The sequence below is a fragment of the Phytophthora cinnamomi genome, assembly GCF_018691715.1.
Source record: "Phytophthora cinnamomi strain GKB4 chromosome Unknown Contig29, whole genome shotgun sequence".
Taxonomy (NCBI): domain Eukaryota; phylum Oomycota; class Peronosporomycetes; order Peronosporales; family Peronosporaceae; genus Phytophthora; species Phytophthora cinnamomi.
In genome coordinates this window covers 632,171-655,159 of record NW_027150962.1, presented here as the reverse complement: position 1 = coordinate 655,159, position 22,989 = coordinate 632,171, and the positions used below count along the sequence as shown (strand labels likewise).

The following is a 22,989-nucleotide window of genomic DNA, read 5'->3' as shown; positions in this document are numbered from 1 at the left end:
CCGACACGCACTCCCACACCTTCCACATGTACTTGCACTTCCCATACAGCTTACAAGTAGTGCTAGTGCACCTCATTCGCCTCTCCATCATTACGTGATCGCAGCCTCTACAAACAAGGCATCGCTTGGCTGGGTCTGTGTGGGTTACGCGCGAACAGCAGAATTCTAGGTCTTGAAACTCTTCAAAGTCCTCCGCTGACTCCAATGACGTCAAAAGCCCCCAGCGATAACCCTCTCGTGCCATGATATGTAGTCGTTGTCGAGACATCCTGCGCCTTTCCGAGAGCCACCGTGACCTGCCGTCGTTAACGAGCTCTCCAGTGCACCACCGCCGTTCAACGTTGCCACGTCAATTGCTCAGGTGTCACTGGCCTCTGGCGCCGTCACCACGTTCTGTCGTTTGTCGCTGTCCTCTGACGGTGTCACTGCGTTCTCACGTTAACCACCCTCTGACGCTGTTACCACTCGCTTGTGGCCTCTGACGCTGCCACGCCGAGCTTCTTCTGTCTGAATCATCTACTCGAGTGCTGTCACAGCGGGTTCGTGTGTGTGTCCCCGTCCTCTGGGGGCTGTTCCGCACTGTCAGAGTTAAAATATTGGTGGAAACAATAAACGGTTGTCGTCGTCCTGAACGTCACTAGTTTAGTTAGGCTGCCGACGATGCGGGAGCCCATATGTAAATAGGGATTTATGTACCCACTTGGCAAAAAGTAAATCAGAGAGTAAATCGGAGCGTAATCAAAGAGTAAATCGGACCTACACGATTATTGTGGGGGCTTCGCCCCAATCATCATTCATCATCATCATCATTGGTGGGCACCGCACAAGTCTCCGAAGCATGAGCTGTTGCCCTGTGAACATGGAGCCCGCCAGGGCCACCGCCCCCGCCTTGGGCGAGATCAAGACGTTCGGGAAGACAAAACTGTTCGTGACGGGCCCCGCCAAGGCCAAGGCTGGCGTGCTGTCGCTCCCGGACATCTTCGGCATGGACAGCGGCCGCATCCAGCAGGACGCCGAGGCGCTGGGCCAGCTCGGCTACGCGGTGGTGGTCGTGGACGCCGCCGATGGGGACTACAAGACGCCCGACAATAAGGGCGATATGCCCGCCTGGCTCAACCAGTACAGCTTTGACAACTTCGCGGGCGCGCGTATCGCCGACGCCATCGCCTATTTGCAGCAGGAGGCTGGCGTGGAGTCCATCAGCAGCTACGGCTACTGCTGGGGAGGCTACCTGGGCGCAGCGCAGAGCGCGAGCGACAACCCGGTGATCAAGGGCCATGTGTCCTTCCACCCGAGTTGGGCGGCGGAGAACACGCTGCACGGCCCCGGGTCGGTGGAGAAGCTGGCGGAGCGCATCACTGTGCCCCAGCTGCTGCTGTCGGCCGGCAACGACCCGGACTTCGTGCGCGAAGGTGGCAGCGTGGAGAAGATCCTCAAGGCCAAAGCCGACATCGGCGAGCTCAGCGACGTCGTGGACTTCCCCGACGTTATCCACGGCTGGGTGAACCGCGGAGACCTCCAGGACCCGACCACCAAGGCCGCGGTGATGAAGGCCTGGCACGCTGCTGTCAAGTTCACGCAGACGGTCAACCCGCTGTAGGAATGGGACGTGTAGTCGATGGTGTAGGCCTCCCCTAAGACTCCGTTAACAAGTTGTCATTCAGTTTGGGCCAGCAGCATCGTCCACACGATTGCACCGGTCGCAGAGCTATCTCCGCCGTCGTGACAGGAGCTAGCGTCCCCTTTGGCAAAGCCCACGACCGCCATCTCGTCGGAGAAGAAAGGTTTCGAGCGCGTCTCGGGGTCCACTCCGCTCGTCCACCACTCAATCGCGTGCCTGACCGAGCTGTCGTGCGGCGCGGCCACCGACACAGCGTGCACTTGGCCCGCGAAACCCCGCGACGGCACTGAAGCTGGGAAGAGCTCGTACCCGTCGCCAGGGTTCATGTTTTCGGTGAACGGCACCTCTCGACAGGTGGTGGCCATCTCTTTGGCCAGCAGGATCAGTCTCGCGTCCAGCGTGAGCTTCGTCATGCCGCGCTTGCTGCGGAACGAGTTGAGCAGCCGTAGCGCCGTCTCCGCCTCCTCGTCGGTGATGCCGTCGTGCGCGTCTCCGTCCTCTGCGAGGCTCAGCCCCAAGTCGAAGGCCTGCGCGTCGTCGGGGGCGAATCTGGCTGGCAAGAAGCCGCACAGGTGGACGGCGTGGAGCTGCACCACATTGGTGGCGCCCTGCTTGAGCTGGCACGTGCCGTCGCTCTCAGGCGTCCACGTCCAGTGCGAGCAGCCCGTTTGGGCGAGACACAGGTCGGCGCAGCGAGAGCTGGGCTCGGCCTCCAGCGACACCAGCTCCAGCCCTTCGAAGTGGCACTCGTAGTCCCATTGCGCGCGCCCGTCGTTGCCGCGCAGCCACGCGTGCGCCGAGCCGAGGGCGGCGGCGACAAGCAGCAGCGCATGCAGCAGCGAAGTCATGAAAGGTGCTTGTGTCACTGAGAGTGATGAGGTGTCGTGACGGAGAAGTATTGTTGTCACCAAACGTCACTCAAACACTTACATTTGGTTCCGTTTGATGGCTCATTTTTTGTGGCTGGAACGGTTGCCCAGCAGCTCGCTAATTTCGGGACCGAAAGTAGGCGCCGAAGGGCCCGAAAATAAAGTCTGGAACGCTTTTTTTCGGATATCAAGCCTCAAGACTCCGAAAAAAAGCGATCGGGCGTCCGAAATTAGGCCTGGAATAACCCATTCCCGAAATTAACTAGACGAGTCGCGGACACAAGATCGCGCCATAGATCCTACAGCATCCTGGAGAAACTGTTTTGCATACTTCCGCCCATATACAAGTTTGTGAGTAGTGCGAAAGTTGCCTCGTACGCTATTCGTTTGTAAAGGTAGCTTCTGAATCAAATGGACCCGATATATGTAGATACCGGGTCCATTAAATAGTAAGGTGCTTCATTTCCGAGAGGCATGATTAAGGAAAGCGTAATTTGTATGGATTCTAAATCCTAACCGATCCCTGATTAAGAAATGCGTAATTTGTATGGATTCTAAATCCTAACCGATGCCTGAAATTTGTTTATATATGATATAAATTGGTCATGAAGCTGAACAGTAACGGTGGTATGCTTAGAACTGTTTTCAGACTACACCTTTTCAATTTCAAAGTGGCAAATTAAAAGTTCAATACGTCAAAATGTAAGTTCAAAACGACACACAGAGATAAGACTGATAATATTGTGTAAGCAATTATGAAGGGGTATAATTTAGTAAGGTTTTTCTTAGCGTATGCAGCAACACCAACGTTTTCTTCTCGTCCCTCCAGCTCATTTCCCATTTTTCAGCGCGATATCCTCATCACTTCAAGCCTCTCCGTCACCAAGCGCAATGCTGTACGACGATGCCACTATCAAGAGCGAACCGACGCACTGCGTACCGCTGGATCGCTGTTGCCATGAAAGCCACGCGGTGGCAGGCGCAACGCCAAAATCGACGACGCGCACGTCGACTATTCGATCTCTCCTAGATGAAAACTGCTACCTGACGCTCGACGAGATGGTAAACGCGCTTGAAGCTTCGTTGAAAGAATGATACACCGTGAAGCAGACCCACCGTGACAACAATTACCGGAACTTCGAGCGAAACAAGCTCCTTCGGCGCGACTACGTCGTCAACCTCCTGGCCTACAAGGCTGCAGGTAAGACTATTTTCTATGTTGATGAGAATAACTTCAACCTGTGGTGTTCTCGTCGCCGCGGCCGGAGCCTAAAGGCAAGCGCGCGGTCGACAAGAACACGGAAAGTAAGGGCTCCAACATTCATGTGATTGCGTGCATCTCTGAGAACGACCTCGCGTTCTCAGAGAGGCGCTTTGGCTCGTTCACCTCCGATAAATGTAATGAGTTCATGCAGCGCCTTGTTCGTCACATCTCCCTCACGACCCCGCTTAATGACGTCATTATTGTTGCGGATAACGCCCCCTTCCATGCCAACGTCGAAGACGTCTTCAAGGAGGAGGCGTTCTCGGAGGCCAAGCTGCTGCGTCTAGGGCCATACTCGCCCATGTTAAACCCGATCGAGAATTGCTTTTCGACCTTCAAGGCGATGGTCAAGTGATTTTTGGCCCGCCACCGCCAAGCTATCCTCGAGGTCCCTCCGCATTGCACCATCAAGGAGCACCGGGAGCAGTAATTGCTGCTGGCCGCGGACCTGCTATTGGAAGAGGCTATTACCCCGGGTCTTTGCCACAGGTGCGCGCTGCATACCATCAACTTCCACGCAAATGCTATACAGCTGAAGGACATGCCTGTAGGCCAACAGGTAACGCAATATAAAGTGTGGCGTCGGCTCTTTTTTATTTTGTGTAGTTTTGAACTTACATTTTGACGTTTTGAACTTGGAGTTTGCCACTTTAAACTTGAAAAGGTGTAGTTATTTACCCAGGAATTCCGCCGCCGCTGTATATATTCTCAAGAATCATCAGAAAATAGTTATCCTTTCGTGAAATTTCCGAATCATTCCTAAAGCTCACTAAACGCGCTTTCGGGAAAGGGCATTTTTGGGAATGGTTCAGAAATATTATGAAAGGAAATTTATATCACCGAAAAATTTCGGTGAAAAGAACGTTTGCGTGTAAACAATTCCCGAAATACTATAAAGTGCAAATACCATACTACCGGTAAGTATTCCCCCTGCAAAATCAGAATATGCCAGCAATTCAATACTGACTCACGCCACTGCTGACAGGAAGCTGCTCCATGCTTCAACGGTCTTATCGTGCTTTCACTTTAGAAAGTAGCAAAACTGTTGTGGGTCACGAAGGTCTTCATCACGAACGGATCATCGCGGTAGCTCCTTCTTTCAACCGACTAAACACTCGATCTTTGACCTTGATAGCGCCCACTTCACAGTACGCATGCACTGTAATACACCTATGCTCCTTGTACAAGTCTCTTCATCACGTGAACCCCCACAATGCACTGGTCAGAAGGCAACGACCGGCCCTCCTTAGAAATTGAATGACTTCACGTTGCATTTAACTCGTACTCCCTACGGTCTGTCGTCAGTGCAAACTGCATGGAACCTCTCTGCCGATTTGTATCCTTCGCCGAGAGTTGCATGGAGTTTCTCCTCCAGGACAGAACGCATTAATTGTAGCTCCGTTTACTCCTGCCAGCCCAGGAAGTCCAGTGCCTCACCACCCAGGTACAACGATCCTGTCACGAGCACGCTCCAGTTCTCATCCCACTGCTCGCCCTTCAACGCTTCTCCCTCAATCAGCGAAGCTCCTGACTCCTCCGATAGAGTGCGCAGCTCATTGATGCAGTCGACCACCGAATCCTTGACCGTGACCGCGCACTTGCTCTGATCTTCCTTAATCACGTGGGTTTTCAGTCCACTCCAAATGCGCGACAGTGTAGTCTGCCACGGGTGAGCCTCGCTATTCACGTCATCCAGCGCCGCCAGCTCTTCCGATGAGTATGAGGACACCACGTCCTGAAAACCGGCGATCTCGAGTGCCTCCGAGAACGTGTGCACTTTAGCCAGGCTAGGGCGTGACGAACTCGTAGGGCAGAAGTAGACGCGGTCGAAGTGCTCCTTCAACAGCGGCTCGAAGAGCTGTGCCACATTGCGCTCGTGATGAATCGTAAAAATGAGCACGCGCTTGTCCGCTGGAGTCGTTCGCGTCGCCGCCTGACGGAACCAGTCCGCGCAGCACTCCAGGCTGCGAAGGGTGTGGGCGCCGTCGATGTAGAACCGCATCCGGTGCGCTTCATCCTCCCACAGCTGCGCTCTTCCAGGCCAAAAGGCGTACTTCAGTCCTTCCTTCACGTCTGGCTTCAGCACGGCTGTCATATCCAGCGGCGCAGTCGCGTCCTCGCCACGCTTGTGACGCAGCCACGTGGAAGCCAAAGCTACAGCAAGCCCTGCGTTCGTACGCTGGTAGTCTCCATGCAGTCCGAGTTTGCAGTTCACTCCGTCGGGTCCAAACCCGTCCAGCGTCGGGACACGAACCAGAGGCGTGTTCGTGTCCGCGGCGCACTTCTCCAGCATCTGCATGGCCAGCGGCTCCTGCGCGGTCGTGAAGGCGGGCACTCCCGACTTGAAGATGCCCGCCTTCGCGTAGGCGATCAGGTCCAGCGTCTCGCCCAGCACGCGCGTGTGGTCCAGATCCAGCGTGGAGATGCCGCACACCACGGGTTTGCGGAACACGTTGGTGGCGTCGAGTCGTCCGCCGAGTCCGACCTCCAGCACGACCACGTCCACCTGCTCGTCGGCGAAAATGTGCAGCGCCATGAGCGTGAGGAAGCGGAAGAACCAGGCCATAGGCGGGTACGGGCCGCTCTGGTCCTGCGTGCGCTCGAGGCCGTCCCACACGGCGTTGAAGTGGCGCAGGAACACGTCGTCCGCCACGGGCTTGCCGTTGATGCGGAAGCGCTCGCAGGGCGACACCAGGTGGGGCGACGTGAAGAGGCCCGTCTTGTAGCCCGCCTGGCGCAGGATGCGCTCCACCATGGCGCAGGTGGAGCCCTTGCCCTTGGTGCCGGCCACGTGCACCACCGAGAGCGCGCGCGGGGAGCTGCTGTCCACCACGTCGTCCAGCTGCAGCCGCTTGAGGTAGTGCTGCATCATGGCGATGGTCTCCTCGCGCGTGGACACCTGCGTGTCTTTGCCCGGCTGCAGGTCCTTGAACGCGGAGCTCACGCCCAGCAGGCGGGTCAGCGCCGCCTGCACCTGGTGGCTCAGGTCCGCGGCGCTGCTGGCGCTGCTCGAGGGGCTGCTGGGCGCCGACGTGGCGCTGCTGGCGCTGGAGGGGGCTACCTTCACGGGCGGCAGCGGCGCCGACGACATGGCAGCGGTGGGCCTCATCTCTCGAGTTGCGCAATGGCTGCATGGGCTACGGCGCTGCTCTTTTCGGCCAATGCGAGCCGTCCTGGAACGCGTCCTTTCGCGTGATTGGCCGACGCAGCCGTTGGAATTGTCACTCTCGCGGGGGGCGTCACTGAAGCGATCGCGACCATTGGCTGGTGCTGACGTCCCCACACACGTCACACATTTCCGGCCGTTGCTGCAGTAGCGGAGCTCCAGTGCCTTGACAACGTAGACGGACAGAGGACACAGCGATGGTGCGCCTGGGCGTGAAGATCAAGAAGCGCGGCAAGGTGCCGCAGCGCCGCAAGCAGAAGCCGCTGCGCAAGTTCAAGACCAAGTTCGTGCGCGACCCCAAGGTGCAGGAGGTCTGGGACCACAACCTCACCACGCGCCAGAACTACGCCAACCTCGGGCTGCAGGCCGACCCGAACGCGCACGACGCGCTGCGCAAGAGCCTGGAGGGCGCCGAGGGCTCGCTGGAGGCGGCGGACGAGGCGCGCCTCTTCGAGGTGCCCGACAGCGACTTCCTCGGCGAGCGCAACCCCAAGCGCGCCGCCAACTACGTGTCCGAGGAGGAGGCCAAGTACCTGCGCAAGCTCATCGCCAAGCACGGCGAGGACTACAAGAAGATGGAGCGCGACATCAAGACCAACAACATGCAGTGGACGGAGCAGAAGCTGCGGCGCCGTTGCGCGCGTCTGGCGCTGCTGGACGCCAACGTCATCAGCAAGCCGCAGCAGGCCGAGCAAGTACAGGACTGAGCGACTATGATGATGGTACCAATAGATTTCACGTAATTTGCAACACGCGGGGCGTCGGTGGAGGCGCTGGAAGCTACGTGGATTCTCTATTTTTTGTGCTCTTAATGCGCGCTGCTGCGCTCCTTCACACTCTACAGGAGACGCAGGTGTGCTGCGCGTCCGACTACCTTCCTCCAAATCCATGCTATACAACTACCTGACGGGTTCCGAGCAACGCAAGTCGCGCGTGGCGTATGTTGGGAGCTCTGATACACTAATAAATACGCCGTGGCTCCGTGCGCTGCTGCACCAGCCGACCGCTTGATCTTCGCCGTTCACCTCAAATGCCATTTTAACCGGATGACACAGTAACGTGCTGCAGCTGAGGTGACGCTGTCTCGGGCGACGACGGGTTGGATGTCGAGCCCGGTGACACCGAGGCTGATGACGGCGACGAGAACGGCATTGCTGACGATGATGCTTTTCCACATGGACCACGAATGTGTGCCTGAAGAGCTGCCGCTGTCGAAGACGGCGGCGGCGAGACGCTACCGCAAGAGGATGCCGACGACGACGAACCGCTGGTCGACCCAACCGTAGCGGTGGTTGCCACCGAGGACGTCGAGCACAACGATCCGGAAGGAGACGACACGGAAGATGCCGTAGGACGTTGCACCTGCTTCAGCATCCCAGTCGAGAGATTGGTCACTCCAGCAAGTGCGGCCCTCGCCTTTGCACTGGAAGTGCCGTTGCCCGAAGCAGCTCCAGCCGACGAGCCGGTGCTTCCCTTCCGTGCTCCTGCACCCGCGGCAGCAGCAGCCTTCATCGCGGCTGTGACGCTACCCGCAAGTTCCAGCGTAGCGGCAGCTGCTGCCTGGGCATTGGCAGCCTCTTGCGCCTCGTCGTTCACCGCGTTGACCACAACATGCGGCAGCTTCTTGTGCGCCACAGCACGCTTGTGGTACGCCCGCTTGGCAGCGCGCAACTGGTTCTGCACCTGACAGCGCGGGCACGGGCCGCCCTTGCGGTGACGGTGCTTCGTTCCTTCGACCTTGTGCTCAGTGGCTTCAATTTTGCGCTTAAGTTCGCGCAGGTCTTGAGGGAGGTTTGTCAGATCCGGCAGCGGCAGGTTCTCCAACTTAGACAATGCCATTTTAGATAGCGACGCGCCTGGACCCACAATTCCCTTGACATCCAAATCTTGCTCAGTAAAAGTTCCTTCCAAATCAGCAAACGTCTCCTGCATCTTCAGCGTCATGAGCCTCTTGCGCTCTTCGCGCTTCTTCGGCGTCTTCTTTTCACCCTTTCCTGGAGACTTGTTGTTACCCAAACCGTTTTCATGGCTAGTCGCAAGCAGAGGGACAAAGCCGCTAATTGTCGAGCCGTCCGAGCCGTCGAGACCGCCCTGCTGCTGACCCCCAAAGGCAAGGCTGGTTGCTAAGGACCCGCCGAGCTGATGCGGATGCGGTCCAGCGCCATTGCCCGAAGACGAATCACCGCTGCCCGGGACATTAAAGTTCACGAGTTGCACTTGGTTCTTGTACGGGTGGTGCAGCTTCCGCTTGTGCAGACACGAGCTGAGAATGTGGCTCACAGTGCGGTTCTGGAAAGTGCCAAAGTCGAGGCTGTTCCAGTCCTCGACGATGTCCACATTCGACGGGCTCTTGCTGCTGATAGGGCTGGACGCCATGACTTTGTCGTTGGGCTGGTGCAGCGAGCGGGTAGTTTGGATTGCAGTGAGTCCATTAATGGCGGGGTTCGTCGAGATAGTAATCCCGTTGGCGGATCGACCCGCAGCGCCGGCGGACGTTTGTCGTGTCAGGCCGTTCGCCTGCAACCTCCGCTGCTCTTGCTGCTGCGCGGCCTCTAGATCCCACTGCAGGAACCGGTTCTCGCGATCGCACAGCACCGCGTGGTCGATTGAAGCCAGCAGGTCGTGCTCGTAGCCGTCGTTCTCCATGCCCCACACGTTGCCCTCCTCGTCCTCATCTGCTTTGCTCTCGTCGTCGGTTTCAGCTTTGCTTTCGGTGTCCGGCAGCACCGACACACGCAGCGACTGCGCGCTCGCTGGTCGCGAGAGCTTGACGCGCTTGAGCGGCGGGCCGCTCGACAGCGCGGCGCTGCCCAGCACCAGATCCAAATCCTCGTCGTCGTCGTCAAAGAGCGCGGCCGTAACGGACTTCTTGCTAATGAGCGGCGAGCTCTTCGCCGCGACGGCGGCGGCGGACAGCGGCTTCTGCGGCGCGGCCTGCGCTTGCCCTCGCGCGGCTTCGGCGGAGGTCTTCTGCTGTAGGAACCCGTTGGTGCCGCGCTTCATGAAGGGCGAGGCGGTGGGCGGCACCACCTGCGCGGCGTCTGCGTCGGTCGTGATCTCGTTGAGCGCGAGCGGCTGCGTGTGCGCGTGCGCGTGCTGGAAGTCGAAGACGTCCATGTGGTGGTCCAGGTCGCCGAGGTCGAGATCCATCCAGCGCTGCAGCTCGTCCTGCGTGTCCACCTCCTTGTCGTCGTCGCGCGCGGCCGCTATCCTGGCGATGGTGTCGTCGTCCTCCTCCTCGAGCGCTCGGCGCAGCCGCCGGGCGGCCTCGTCCTCCTCGCGCGTGCGCGACAGCGGGAACAGTCGCAGCAGTTGCTCGTCTTGGCTCACCAGCGAGTCCACGCGCTGCACGGTCTCGTTGGCGTCGCACGAGCTCTCGGAGAACTCCTTCATGATGTGCAGGAACTCCACGCACGTCTGGCGGCTGCGCATGGCGTCGGACTCGGCGCCCGCGTCCTTCGTGGCGCTAGCGCTGTTGTTGTTGCTGCTGCTGCTGTTGCTGCTGCTGGCGGTGCGCGCAGGCGACGCGTCCGCGTCTGCGCCGGCTGCCGGAGCGTGCGCCTCCGGGCGCGAGGGCGCCGCGGCGGCCGCTTCTCGGGGCGACGTCATCGTGTCGGTCTGGGGTCGGGGCTCTGCTCGCGAGCTCGGGCAATTATCTTTGCTATGCAGACTGCCAGCCACTTCGGCGCCGAGACGACGCGCGACAACCGCGGATCGGGTCTCGCAGTGCGCGTTCTGGGCGTCTGACGGACCGCCGCGATCCGTTTCGGCGGGGGAACCAGTTCTCGCAGCACTTCCCCGCCCAATCCGATCGCGGCTGCCCCGAGGCAAAACGTCCAGTTCAAAACGTGCTTCAAAACATGGCTGCACCGCCGCTGCCGGCTCCGATACAACCGCGGGCAACCCGCGCGCTCCAGCTCGCGCTAAATGCGAAAAGGGCCGGCTCCGGCCTGATTTTACTCGATCTAAGTATGCCGCATACAAGCGCAAGTCAAATCACGCCAGGATCAACGCGTGGCATCGTCATTGACGCGCCAGCTGGTCCCGAGTGGGTTCAGCCGCTGAACTTCGCCTCCCTCAAGATGGTCCGGGCGAAGGCTCAGCTAATACGCCTTGCCCTGCTGTGCCTGCTACGGCGGCAGGGGCTGTGCCGTAGACCACTGGCGGCCAGGCCAGCCGCCCTGGCCAATGCCGACGCGCGCGCCTGACGCCGGCAGCGGCGCTCGGCTAAGATTTCCCAGCTGCTCCCGCGGTGCTCACGGGATCGGCCACGCACATGTTGAAGTGTCCAACTTTGGCGGACACCGCGGGTCAATGGAGGACGCCTGTCTAGATGAGCCCTTCGCGCTGCTGGCTGGTTACTGTAGTGCTATCGTCTTGCCAGTCGCGCGGCGCGTGCTCTGCTTGCTGGGCCCTACAACGTGGTGGTGGCGCTTCCAGCTGCCCGCTGGATACTTTTCCTGCACTGCTGCTTGGACTGGACTGGGCGGCGACTCGCACACCGAGAGTCCTGCAGCTTCCGCTCCGCCTCGCACTGCAGAGAACTGCTCGTTGTGGTTTGACGTGATGGCAAGGCAAGGCAAATTGCGATGAGGACGTTGGAGTCCCTGGCTTTGTGAGCAGATTGCGGTCAGAGGGCGAGACTCTATGACACACTTTGTCTTTCACCGTGCAGAGCAACTTGCGGGGCCACTGGGAGCGCAGACTGCATTCCAAATGTCATTCGTGCAGCCGAAGGAAGTGGGGTACCATTGCACATCATGGTGACGCTAGAAGGTGTACGTATATGTGGATAGTAGGAACTCCACGGCTTCAATTACGGGTGTGTGGCTAAATCGCACTGAGTGGAAGATTACAGTTGAATTCGATGAGACTAGCCGATCGCCGCCGCTTCGCGGCGGTGTGTGTGTGGTTAGTCATAGGCGGTTACGCTCGCGGTTCCAGCTCGCTCCACTATTTGTCATAGCCCCCTCCGCATCGCTCCGGTGGGTTTACAGTTCGGCGCAACCCGTTACGCTACTTGGCAATCCTTTCGTCTCAACCCGTTACGCTCGCTGTGCCAGCTCGCTCCACTACTGAACATACCGTTGCTCGCAACCCGTTCCGCTCGCTGTGCCAGCTTGCTCCACTACTGAATATACCGTTCGTCCCAACCCGCTCCACTACTGAATATACCGTTCGTCACAACCCGTTACGCTCGCTGTGCCAGCTCGCGCCACTACAACGGATAGCGCTCGGTACTTGTAGGTCCTGCGGCCTTGCAGGTCCGAAGTGCTTGAAGGTCCGGCGTACTTCATCGACAATTTATCGCAACCCGTTACACTCGCTGTGCCAGTTCGCTAGGCCACTACTTACCATACCGTTCATTGCAACCCGTTGCGCTCGCTGTCCCAGCTCGCTCCACTACTTACCATACTGTTCGTCCCAACCCGTTACGCTCGCTGTGCCAGGTCGGTGCTTGAAGGTCCCGCAGGTCGCGCTTGAAGGACCATTCATCGTAACCCGTTACGCTCGCTGTGCCAGCTCGCTTCACTACTGGATATACCGTTTGTCCCAACCCGTTACGCTCGCTGTTCCAGCTCGCTCTACTACTACGCGATCGCGTTCGGTGCACGAATGTCCAACATGCTTGAAGATCCTGCGTGCTTGAAGGTCCTGTGGAAGGTGCTTGAAGGTCCGGGATCACCCTGTCCAGCGCACGTCTTGTATTTCGCGCGCTGTATCGCGAAATGTGTGTGGCACCCCGAATAGCAATATATTCTAACAGAGGATTTCGGCCAATCACAGAGCAGTAATAATATATTATGTATTTAGCTCACGCCCAGAAGGTCGTCGTCTATTAACTTTATTGACTTTAGGGCGCATATACGGGTTGCTATGTCGCGGACGCAGCGCACCGTCGTCGATGTGCGGCGCTCGCGTCCTGTGGGGCTTGCTGTAGCGCCCGCCGTCCGCGCCCTGCGTCGCTCCGCTGCGCCCGAATTCGAAATCAAAAACGGAAATTTTAGCGGGGTGGCAATTTCAGCCTATCACAGCACGAATAAATATAACGCAAGGCTATTTTTGTAATATCGGGCATAGATTAGCCAGTCAAAGGATGGTGGGATGCCATAGGGTAGGCTACTAATACACTGTCGCCAGGCGGAAGGGCGCTCCCCGACGATGCTCTACGGCAGGCTAAGCCCCAAGATAGAGAACGGACGGACTTACAGACAAACATACAGGATACTCTGTTAGTTGTAGTAGACTAGCCGATGGCCGCCGCTTCGCGGCGGTGTGTGTGTGGTTAGTCATAGGCGGTTACGCTCGCTGTTCCAGCTCGCTCCACTATTTGTCATAACCCCTCCGCATCGCTCCGGTGGGTTTACAGTTCGGCGCAACCCGTTACGCTACTTGGCAATCCTTTCGTCTCAACCCGTTACGCTCGCTGTGCCAGCTCGCTCCACTACTGAACATACCGTTGCTCGCAACCCGTTCCGCTCGCTGTGCCAGCTTGCTCCACTACTGAATACCGTTCGTCCCAACCCGCTCCACTACTGAATATACCGTTCGTCACAACCCGTTACGCTCGCTGTGCCAGCTCGCGCCACTACAACGGATAGCGCTCGGTACTTGTAGGTCCTGCGGCCTTGCAGGTCCGAAGTGCTTGAAGGTCCGGCGTACTTCATCGACAATTTATCGCAACCCGTTACACTCGCTGTGCCAGTTCGCTAGGCCACTACTTACCATACCGTTCATTGCAGCCCGTTACGCTCGCTGTTCCAGCTCGCTCCACTACTGACCATACCGTTCGTCCCAACCCGTTACGCTCGCTGTGCCAGGTCGGTGCTTGAAGGTCCCGCAGGTCGCGCTTGAAGGACCATTCATCGTAACCGTTACGCTCGCTGTGCCAGCTCGCTTCACTACTGGATATACCGTTTGTCCCAACCCGTTACGCTCGCTGTTCCAGCTCGCTCTACTACTACGCGATCGCGTTCGGTGCACGAATGTCCAACATGCTTGAAGATCCTGCGTGCTTGAAGGTCCTGTGGAAGGTGCTTGAAGGTCCGGGATCACCCCTGTCCAGCGCACGTCTTGTATTTCGCGCGCTGTATCGCGAAATGTGTGGCACCCGAATAGCAATATATTCTAACAGAGAGGATTTCGGCCAATCACAGAGCAGTAATAATATATTATGTATTTAGCTCACGCCCAGAAGGTCGTCGTCTATTAACTTTATCGACTTTAGGGCGCATATACGGGTTGCTATATCGCGCACGCAGCGCACCGTCGTCGCTGTGCGGCGCTCGCGTCCTGTGGGGCTCGTAGCGCCCGCCGTCCGCGCCCTGCGTCGCTCCGCTGCGCCCGAATTCGAAATCAAAACGGAAATTTTAGCGGGTGGCAATTTCAGCCTATCACAGCACGAATAAATATAACGCAAGGCTATTTTTGTAATATCGGGCATAGATTAGCCAGTCAAAAGGATGGTGGGATGCCATAGGGTAGGCTACTAATACACTGTCGCCAGGCGGGAAGGGCGCTCCCCCGACGATGCTCTACGGCAGGCTAAGCCCCCAAGATAGAGAACGGACGGACTTACAGACAAACATACAGGATACTCTGTTAGTTGTAGTAGATTTAGTGCGTGCGCTTTGACAGCAAGGTCTGCATGCTGTGGAGCTCCAGTCGACTACATCCGCGACGTGAAGTGCTGGACGATTGCCGTCTCCAGCGCAGAGTTCTCCTGCTTCAGACGCTCAGCGTTTCTCTGCTGGGCCGATGCCGATGATCTTTTCCGCTCTCTGTAGCGGCGCTGGCGCAGATTCTGCAGCTGCCGCACATGCTGCTGCCTGCAAGCAATCAAAATGGTGTGGGATCGACGGAGATGGTTTAGCACAAGCAAAGGTCAGCACTTCAACGACAAAGCTGTCGTGCGGTACCTGTCAAGAGGTGGAGGGTCCTCGTTTTTGCTGTGGGCGACGTGTTGAATGCTCTTCTCATCGGGTTCGGTCGCTGGGGAAGCTCTGCGGCGAACGGAAGCGGTCTTCGCCGTCCATTGTTTGCGGGTGCGAGGACCGACCGATTCGTCGGGCTTGTTCAAGATGAATTCGAGCGACATCGAAGTCATCTTGCGTGTCGGCGTTCTTGCGATAGCTCACAAGAAGGGATAATGAGGAGCAGCCTATGCGTCGTAGCTCTTCGCGTATTGCCTTTCTCGCGAGGTCTAGCCTTATCGCCTGCAAGATAGGAACCCCGTGGTCACTTCAAAGCAAACGACAAAAGACACCACCTCTATATTTTCAGTTTAGTGTTCTTCTAGTCCGTCGACGGCGTCTGACTTGCGCTTCCGGATTTTTTCTCGCAGGTTCGCAAAACTTACATCACCAGGGTTGCTCGTGGCTGCTGTCGCTGCACTCTCAGCCGTTGCCAACTCGTCCGCAGTCGGCGTACGCTTAACCATGGTAATGAGGCGTCTTGCGTACTTTTTGGTCAGCTTCTGCTCCGAGTTCGCAATCACCTGCAAGCTCGGGTGGCGGGGCAGGTCAGCGTCCGTGTATTCGTACGTGGTAGGCAGCAAATACACTAGCCGTCCTCCTTCACGCAGCGTCTGCGCTGAGAACTCCAGCAAGTCCTTCATCACGTCTTCGGCCGCGTACGGTTGTGTGGGGGCGATGTAATTCGGCTGCTTGACAGCGGTACTCACGTCGCTCTTGATCTGGCGCTTACGCCCGCTCTTGCGAGCACCAGCGCGAATTCCGTACGGAGGGTCGCATACCACCGCGTCGAAGAAACCCTTGCACTGCTTCACAAGAGGCGACATGGAGTTGTCTGCACGAACAAGTTCCGGGAGCGGCAGACCGTATTGCTTGAAGTTGGTGACCACGTTGACGCGCTCCTTGCCATCGCCCTTGTCCTCGGTGGGGACGACACCAGCGCCCGTGACTCCAACGCCAGTACCCAGCAGCACACGGATATCGATGTCTGTGCCGTAGCACATGGCACCGTGAGTTCCACACGGGATCAAAACGCTGCCGGTGCCCACAAACGGATCAATGACCAGGTCACCAGGCTGCACCAGCGCCATGTTGCTCATCAGCAGAGCCATCTCGGACTCCATCGATGTGGGTCCAATGTAGGCTCGGCGCTTCAGCGTCTGCTGGTCCACAAGGTCTCGCGCACCTCCGCGTCCTCGGTTCTTTTCGCTGCCTGCAAGTTCGCGCAGGAAGAAAATCTGCTTGGGCTTCATGCCCGGGTGCAGGTCCTGGTCCAGTCCGAGCTCCTCCAGGATCAAAAACGTCTCGTCCGGGTTCTTCATCTGCACGGGGCCGGCAAAGGGCAGCACGTCACGGAAGCGCTCGCGCCGCTCGCGTTGCTCATCCATGCTGAGCTTCTTGCCAAAGACGGCGGCGTTGATGCGCCACGAGCGCTTGGCGTCCTGCAGAATCTGCTGCTTCTGTGGTCCCTGGAAGTTGTCCACAGCCGTCACGAGGTCGTCGTAGCCGTCTCCATTGGCCGTGTGGCCCCACACCTCGTACACGCCCTTAACGAGGATGCCGCGCTCCGAGAGGAACTTGGCGTGATCCTCGGACGGCAGCTGCACGCGTACCAGCGGCGAGCTCTCGGGGTCCGGCATCCCTCCGGTCTCTGGATCCTTCAGCACCGTCTCAGCGACGCTGGGCAGCTTCTGCATGGTCAGCAGCGCCTCCAGCTCCGGGTAGCGGAAGTCAAAGTGCTGGTGCACGAAAAACACGAGGTACTCGGGCATTCTGGCGCAGATTTCGACGCGATCTGGGCGAGTCTGGCGGTGCAAAGAGGGTGGTTGGCTCGGCAGGCGTCTGGGTTACTAGACGCAAGTCCAAGGGGCAGTGGCCGCGCTACGATGGGCGAGATAAACAGCGAGTGCAGGGCAGGCGAGACGCGTCCAATGACCAAGTGATGGTGCGCGTTGTTTGGGTGGGCGAGAGCACCGGTACAGTGTACCGATAGTGTTGTATACATGTATACCAACTGTATAGTCACTTCAACATGAAGTTGCCTTTTTCATCCAAACAACACTGTGCTGTCAAGCGAACTGTAGGAGCTAACGTCGCCAAGTAATGGCAACGGGGACACTGCCGGCGAATCTACAGTGGGTTGACCGCCTGGATGAACTCGGAGGCCACGCGCCAAGCCTTCTCAACTGCTTCCTTCGTGGCGGGGTCCGCGAGGTCGCCGCGACACACCCAGCCATGCACCATACCAGGGAAATCCACAACTCGGCAGCACTCTCCCACGTCCGGCTTAGCCTTGAGAATGCTTTCCATAGCGCCGCCTTCGCGTACCACGGGGGGATCGTTACCGGCGGAGCACAGCAACTGAGGCACGGAGATTGCTTCGGCCATCTTCTGGACATCGCCGTTGATGAGCTCCTCCGCCATCCAGCTCGGATGAAAGGAGACGTGGCCCTTGATCACAGGGATCGGGAGAGAAGACTGCTTCGCGCCGATGTATGCGCCCCAGCAGTAGCCATAGCTACTGATCGAGCTGACACCCACCTCACTCTGCAGATAAGCGATAGCGTTTCCAACGTGAGCGCCAGCGACCTTCTCAAAGCTGTTCTTCAGCAGCCATGCCGGCACATCTTCGCCATCGAGAGTCTCGAAATAGTCTCCATCCGCAGCATCCACAAGAACGACCGCGTAGCCGAGCTTGCCGAGGGCCACTGCATCTTCCTTGATGCGCCCACTGTCAGGGCCGAAGATATCGGGAATAGCGATCAACCCAGCCTTCGCGTGGGCAGGGCCAGCGACAAATAGCTTTGTGTTGTTGAACATCCTGGCAACAATGCTTGCAGTCTCCATGTGGGGCTCCACGTCGGTAGCTCCCATGGCTATTGGCACGGTGCGATGAATTGTCGATATGGTTTATCTAGTATACTGCAAAGAGAGAACTGAGTTGGCTGTCCTGGTATCTCCCAAGGGTGTCAACTCGGTTGCTGAGACGGACGAAAAACTGATGTAATCGCCGCGATGAAGCGTTGATTGCGATAGAAATTCACATCAAGCTCTGCGTATGGTGTCACGGACACGCAGACATGAGCGGTTAGTATTCGAGTTATCGAATCAATACTACGAGAACCAGCAGATAGCTACCGAAACCTACTATTTTCAAGTTTGGTTTCATGAAATCAAAGGCCAAGTTTATTCGTCAAGATTGCAGAACGCAGCGCCGCCCAACAGGATGCCGCGGTCCTAGTTTCTATACGTACTGTAAGGTACATGTAAGGTAGTGGCGCTGGTATTCCAAAAGTATTCGCTCACACAAGTGTTCGAACGAGTATGCCAGCAAACCACAATCCCCAAGATTTTACGCGCGGATCTCCGCCGCAATTTGAAGTTTGTAAGTAGTGGTCTCGTCGCTCATGACATTGTTGCTTTGCATTCCTATCGGCCGCTGTGAAGCTATGACTTCTTGAAAAAATGTCGACTTCCGAAGCAACATTTTTCGAGATCGAAGAAGCCACGGGCTCACTTTTTCCTGAATGCTGCACTGGAAAAGGTTGGGAGTCGATATGTTCCACGCGCTTGCGTGAGCTTGATTTGCAGAAGTCACTTTGCATCCATAGTGCTCACTCCATGTCGTTGCTTGAAGCTTGTGCACATTGTGTTGTGGCGGCTACAGATCGATGCATTTCGAGTCGTCAGTTCTGGCGTGGTGCCATGCGGTGATTTCATCATGTATTAATAATTACATGCAGCGATCCTGCCGAATGCTGCTGGCAGTCGTCGCCCACAGTTTGCCAAATAGGTTAATCGATGTCCGGTTGTTTTCTGGGAAGCTCGTACAGAATGTGGTGCGCACGCGTTGTAAAGTGAGAAAGATGCCGCTGAGTTCACGACACCTGCACCTGTGTACAGTACTGTGCATGGATGCTCAACTCAACCAGTACGTCGTCGACTACAGAGCTCCGTGCACTGTAGTGCTTCCAAGTAAAATATCGCGGACAACTACCGGTTCTGTAGTTCACCCGCCCACGTTGACAAACACGTTCTGATTGTAATGTTCATGTGGCGGTGACCGCAATCGCTGCCAAACGTGATTGCAAGGGGTGTTGGTAGCGTCCCGAATCATGCCAGTCCTTGATCTGAAGCAGGATAAGATGATGCTTCAACGCAAAAGTTGACAAGTAGTGAAAAGGTCAGGCCGACTTCGGCGAGCATCGCTCCAAAGCGCACCTGAGAGTCCAACGTGGACAGTGTCCGGCGTCCACGCAGAAAGGGAAATCCCCTCCATGAACCGCCCAAGGCGGCGGCCGGCCAAATGGCGATCGTGCCGTCGAGCGCGCGTGGTCGGCACCAGCTACGATTTGGGAGCTGGTCGGGCTGATACTCGCGGCCATACAAAGGCCCATCTCGTCCCCATCTGAATTTAATCGCGGCGTTCCGCCTCTCTTTGGGCCATCTGCGCGTCTGGCCATTTGATTCTCAACGCTTCGTTGTTCTTCAGTCCGATTCTCTCTCAGCCAAGTAGACATGGCCGGACCTCAGCTCCGCCTCGTGACCCTGCTCCTGCTGCTCGTGGCCGTCGTCTGCAGCGCCAGCGTGGCGGCCGAGGCGGCGCTGCCCGCTGAGGCGCGTCTGCTGCGCCAGCAGACCGACGAGTCCGAGGCCGTCACCACCGAGGCCGCCGCCTCCAGCCACTCCAGCTACTCCGGCAGCTCCAGCAGCTCCGGGTCTTTGGACGCTGGCGCCACCATCAGCGACGCCTCTGCCGCCGAGTCCCACAAAACCGAACACGAAGGGCCGAGCACCATGTCGTTCGTGGGCCCCGCCCTCGCCGGCGTGCTGGCCATCGTGCTCATCGGCGCTGTCGTCACCTTCAAGAACCGCATGGGCAAGTGAGACTTCCGGCTCTACTTAATTAGGCGAGTAGGCTCCGTCCATCTTAACAGTAAAGGAATATATAGTGCTTTCATTTCGAAGAGCGAGCCGATGGACCCTTCATCGGTCAGCCAGCCCCCCACGTCTCCCTAGTAGCTCTGTGCTCTACTGCACGTCCCCACGTCTAGAACGGATTGATCTTCCGCGCCGCACGGACGAGCAACTTGGGGAAGTACCGCTTCTCCTGCGGCCGCGCGCCCAGCTCGTAGCGAGGCTTGCCCGAGATCGGGTCGACTGGCGCCTGCGCCTTCAGTGCCGCCATCACGTCGTCCAGCAAGAAGTCGTCGCCGACGATCGGGTCCTCGATGATCGGGTCCGTGTGCGTCTTGCCCTCGAAGAAGCGCGTGGACACCGGGATGCCGCAAGACTGGAGCGCGGCCGTGCACTGCTCCGACGACCGATAGCTCACCGTCTTGTCGGCCGTGCCGTGGAACAGGAAGCACGGCGGGAAGTCTTCCAGCAGCGCCTTGCGTGTCCGGGACGGCAGCTCGCTCAGCGCTAGCAGGCGCAAGGACGGCGAGTAGTACGCCAACCGGTGCGCCATGATGCGCTCCACCACCGCGCGGTCGAAGCCGTGGCGGTGGAAAGTTGCGATGCTGGCCTCCATGTTGTACGGCCCGGAGATGCCGATGTAGCTGCGGACCTGCCGAAGGTTCCACGTGATCGGCTGCGCCAACGGCGACAAGCTCTCGACGCTCTCGCAGTCCGACGTGTTGCCCATTCCGCCGACGCTGCTGGTGCTGCTCGGCGAAGCTGCGGAGTTCGCTGCAGCGCTGCGCTTCTTCTCGACCTGCTCCAGCAGCGTGCACATGGCCAGATGCGCCCCCGCAGACTGGCCGATGAGGTGCACGTTTTCACGGTCGCCTCCGAAGAGGTGAATGTTGTCGAAGACCCACTGCATGGCGCGCGTCACGTCCTCCACCATATCGGGCACCACGCCCTGCGGGAAGTTGCGGTAGTCGGGCATGACGACAACTACGCCCAGCGACGCCAACACCCGACCCATGAGTGCACCCCACGCCTTGTAGCCGATGATCCACGCTCCTCCGGACACAAAAACCACCACCGGGTACCTCGCTTCCGTGAAGCTCGCGCTCGAGGCGCTGGTCACGCTGGAGCTGCGCGACTTGCCCGTCGCCAAGGCCGTCTCCGCGTCCTTGGCCGTCTGCGGCACCGTGTACACATCCAGCAGGTTACGTCGGTTGAGCCCGTAGATAATATTCTTGTGCACGTTCTCGTCCACGAACCAGTAGACCGCGACCTTGACGATCGGGGGCAGGAGCAGCAGCACGAACGAAATGAGCCGCAGCGCGCACAGAATCCAGCGCTTGGACATGCGCAGCGCCCAGATCAGCTGCACCGCGAGCTTGGTGATGAGCCAGCTCTGCTCGGCCACGACCTCCACGACCTCGGCGCCGGACGAGACGGCCGCCTGCAGCACGGCGCCGTTGGACTCCGGGTCCAGCACGAGGTTCTTGCTGTGCGGCGGCCGGGGCACCGCCGAGCCGCTCGAGCTCAGCAGTGACGCGCGCAGCGAGCTGCTGCTGCCCGAGGACTCGAGCGGCGGGTGCAGCGCCTCCTCCTCCTCGAGATACTTGCCCAGCTGCGAGGTGGAGGCGGCGTCCAGCAGCGAGAAGGTGCGGACCTTGGGGATCAGCAGCTTCTCGCCCGGGACGGCGACGTCCACGTCCGCGTCTTCGTCTGCTGCTTGGTCTCCATTGGGCGACTGCCGTTGCTGGTGGGGGTGGTGCATCCTGTGCAGCAGCGGCTCCTGCGGTTCTGATGGGTTTTCAGCTGCGAAGCCCACGAGGCCGTCGGGCTGCTGCTGCTGCTTGTGCTGCACCTGCGGGGCCTCGCTCGGAGCTGCCGGGCGCTTGCCAGTCGCCATGTCGGACTCGTCCCGACCGGAAGTGGCCAATTCTGGAGTGGGGGGCAGCTGCTGCAAATAGGTCGGTGGTGCACAATAGCGCGAGATGTGCGTGGCGGCCGGTATAATTGGCACCTCGATCTCCACGCTCGCAGTGCGCGGGCGGAGGCGTGTCGAGTTGTCCTTGATGGCGAGGGATCGACTGGGACTTGTGTCAGATGGCGGACGCGTCGTACTTAGGTCGGGCGCCCAGTTTGCCAGGGGATCCTTGCGACATGGTTCCCGCCGGACTTATCCTCCGACTTGGCACACGAGAGCAGATGCAAGGCCCAGGCTTGGGCCTGCACTGCTTGAGGCAGCAGGCGTTGATGCATTGATGCGGAGATCGCGGTTTGACTTGCACGAACGCGGACATCCATCCAGAATGGCCACCACGCAACCGCCGTCCCACGTTCTACTGTCGAAATGGCTTCGTCTACAAGTGCGCCGTCGACTGAAGTCGCCGTCGAATTTGCATCGCTGCGTTCATGTTGCCGGCGGGCGACTTCAACGTCAAGCAGATGAGAGCCGCCCATATGCGCGTGCTAAGATGGCACCACCAGCACAAGAAAGCACGTGGTTGAACTCAAAATTGATATACTTTACGTGGAGGTGCAACGAGTGTAGCCATGTCTACCGAGGCCTTGTTGAAGTGCTCTTCCGGTCCTACAGACCCGTAGAGTCAGCCGCGGTGCAGCGTCACGTAGCCGGTGCCTCCGCCGACGCTGCTGCCGCTTGAGCCGAGTCGCGAGCGCCGACGCGACCGGGATCGGACCCCTCCTCCTCCGGCGCTGGAGCTTGGCGACGGCACCACGAACTGCTCCTCGAAGATGGACCGGTCGTCGGGGCTGTCGAAGCCGTCGTCTTCCAGAACGTAGTGCTCGTGCGCGCCGAGGTTTCGCGACCGCTTGGCGAACGGGTCGTGCTCCACGGCCGAGGTACCGAACATGGACACACGCGACGGGGGCGGGGGCATCGGCAGGTTCTCGGCCGCCAGCGCCTCGGCCAGACGGTCGTAGTCCACCGAGTGGTGGTTGACGACGCTGCGGCCCAGTGCGAGACGACGTCCAGGCAAACGCAACTCCGAGAGCGACGTCAGCGAGTCGCGGTCGCCCTCAGCATCACTTCTGAAGTACGCCGCAGTGGAAAAAGTGCTGGTTGAGCTCAGCTCCTTGGAGAGGTTGGCGGCGAGCGGGGCATCCAGCAGTGCGAGTCGGGTCACGATATTGCCCAGCGCGATTGAAGGCTGCACAGTGAGAACGCC

At 58.6% G+C, this 22,989-nt stretch overlaps 11 protein-coding genes across 13 annotated transcripts; 4 read left to right on the top strand and 7 right to left on the bottom strand.

Annotated features, from left to right (window-relative positions):
• Positions 1-838: 838 nt before the first annotated feature.
• On the top strand, positions 839-1,600 carry IUM83_10045 (putative endo-1,3-1,4-beta glucanase; the record flags this gene model as incomplete). The annotated part of the gene is made up of 1 exon (XM_067934528.1): positions 839-1,600. One exon carries the CDS (start codon positions 839-841, stop codon positions 1,598-1,600), a length of 762 nt encoding a protein of 253 aa, XP_067793283.1.
• Positions 1,601-1,656: 56 nt separating this feature from the next.
• Positions 1,657-2,469, bottom strand: IUM83_10044 (SCP-like extracellular protein; the record flags this gene model as incomplete). The annotated part of the gene is made up of 1 exon (XM_067934527.1): positions 1,657-2,469. One exon carries the CDS (start codon positions 2,467-2,469, stop codon positions 1,657-1,659), a length of 813 nt encoding a protein of 270 aa, XP_067793226.1.
• A 912-nt stretch (positions 2,470-3,381) lies between these two features.
• IUM83_10043 (Replication protein A 70 kDa DNA-binding subunit) lies at positions 3,382-4,109 on the top strand (the record flags this gene model as incomplete). The annotated part of the gene is made up of 2 exons (XM_067934526.1): positions 3,382-3,552; positions 3,759-4,109. The coding sequence occupies 2 exons, from the start codon at positions 3,382-3,384 to the stop codon at positions 4,107-4,109; spliced, it is 522 nt and encodes a 173-aa protein (XP_067793397.1).
• Positions 4,110-5,156: 1,047 nt separating this feature from the next.
• Positions 5,157-6,863, bottom strand: IUM83_10042 (Folylpolyglutamate synthase; the record flags this gene model as incomplete). Its single annotated transcript, XM_067934525.1, has 1 exon — positions 5,157-6,863. The coding sequence occupies one exon, from the start codon at positions 6,861-6,863 to the stop codon at positions 5,157-5,159; it is 1,707 nt and encodes a 568-aa protein (XP_067793286.1).
• A 254-nt stretch (positions 6,864-7,117) lies between these two features.
• On the top strand, positions 7,118-7,627 carry IUM83_10041 (uncharacterized protein; the record flags this gene model as incomplete). The annotated part of the gene is made up of 1 exon (XM_067934524.1): positions 7,118-7,627. The coding sequence occupies one exon, from the start codon at positions 7,118-7,120 to the stop codon at positions 7,625-7,627; it is 510 nt and encodes a 169-aa protein (XP_067793332.1).
• Positions 7,628-7,958: 331 nt separating this feature from the next.
• On the bottom strand, positions 7,959-10,529 carry IUM83_10040 (uncharacterized protein; the record flags this gene model as incomplete). Its single annotated transcript, XM_067934523.1, has 3 exons — positions 7,959-8,074; positions 8,186-8,426; positions 8,481-10,529. The coding sequence occupies 3 exons, from the start codon at positions 10,527-10,529 to the stop codon at positions 7,959-7,961; spliced, it is 2,406 nt and encodes an 801-aa protein (XP_067793398.1).
• Positions 10,530-14,589: 4,060 nt separating this feature from the next.
• Positions 14,590-15,027, bottom strand: IUM83_10039 (trna (guanine-n2)-methyltransferase; the record flags this gene model as incomplete). The annotated part of the gene is made up of 2 exons (XM_067934522.1): positions 14,590-14,749; positions 14,840-15,027. The coding sequence occupies 2 exons, from the start codon at positions 15,025-15,027 to the stop codon at positions 14,590-14,592; spliced, it is 348 nt and encodes a 115-aa protein (XP_067793259.1).
• A 177-nt stretch (positions 15,028-15,204) lies between these two features.
• IUM83_10038 (TRNA guanosine-2'-O-methyltransferase) lies at positions 15,205-16,665 on the bottom strand (the record flags this gene model as incomplete). The annotated part of the gene is made up of 1 exon (XM_067934521.1): positions 15,205-16,665. One exon carries the CDS (start codon positions 16,663-16,665, stop codon positions 15,205-15,207), a length of 1,461 nt encoding a protein of 486 aa, XP_067793452.1.
• Positions 16,666-17,023: 358 nt separating this feature from the next.
• On the bottom strand, positions 17,024-17,767 carry IUM83_10037 (putative endo-1,3-1,4-beta glucanase; the record flags this gene model as incomplete). Its single annotated transcript, XM_067934520.1, has 1 exon — positions 17,024-17,767. The coding sequence occupies one exon, from the start codon at positions 17,765-17,767 to the stop codon at positions 17,024-17,026; it is 744 nt and encodes a 247-aa protein (XP_067793266.1).
• A 1,644-nt stretch (positions 17,768-19,411) lies between these two features.
• IUM83_10036 (putative secreted RxLR effector protein) lies at positions 19,412-19,780 on the top strand (the record flags this gene model as incomplete). The annotated part of the gene is made up of 1 exon (XM_067934519.1): positions 19,412-19,780. The coding sequence occupies one exon, from the start codon at positions 19,412-19,414 to the stop codon at positions 19,778-19,780; it is 369 nt and encodes a 122-aa protein (XP_067793265.1).
• Positions 19,781-20,728: 948 nt separating this feature from the next.
• Positions 20,729-21,707, bottom strand: IUM83_10035 (putative carbohydrate esterase; the record flags this gene model as incomplete). Of its 3 annotated transcripts, none has more annotated exons than XM_067934518.1 (2): positions 20,729-20,735; positions 20,815-21,707. In XM_067934518.1, the coding sequence occupies 2 exons, from the start codon at positions 21,705-21,707 to the stop codon at positions 20,729-20,731; spliced, it is 900 nt and encodes a 299-aa protein (XP_067793269.1). The 3 variants fall into 3 exon arrangements, with proteins under 3 accessions (XP_067793269.1, XP_067793270.1, XP_067793268.1); XM_067934517.1 differs by lacking the exon at positions 20,729-20,735 and having other exon boundaries at positions 20,795-20,840; positions 20,893-21,707; XM_067934516.1 differs by lacking the exon at positions 20,729-20,735 and having other exon boundaries at positions 20,927-20,937; positions 21,017-21,707.
• Between the last annotated feature and the right edge of the window lie 1,282 nt (positions 21,708-22,989).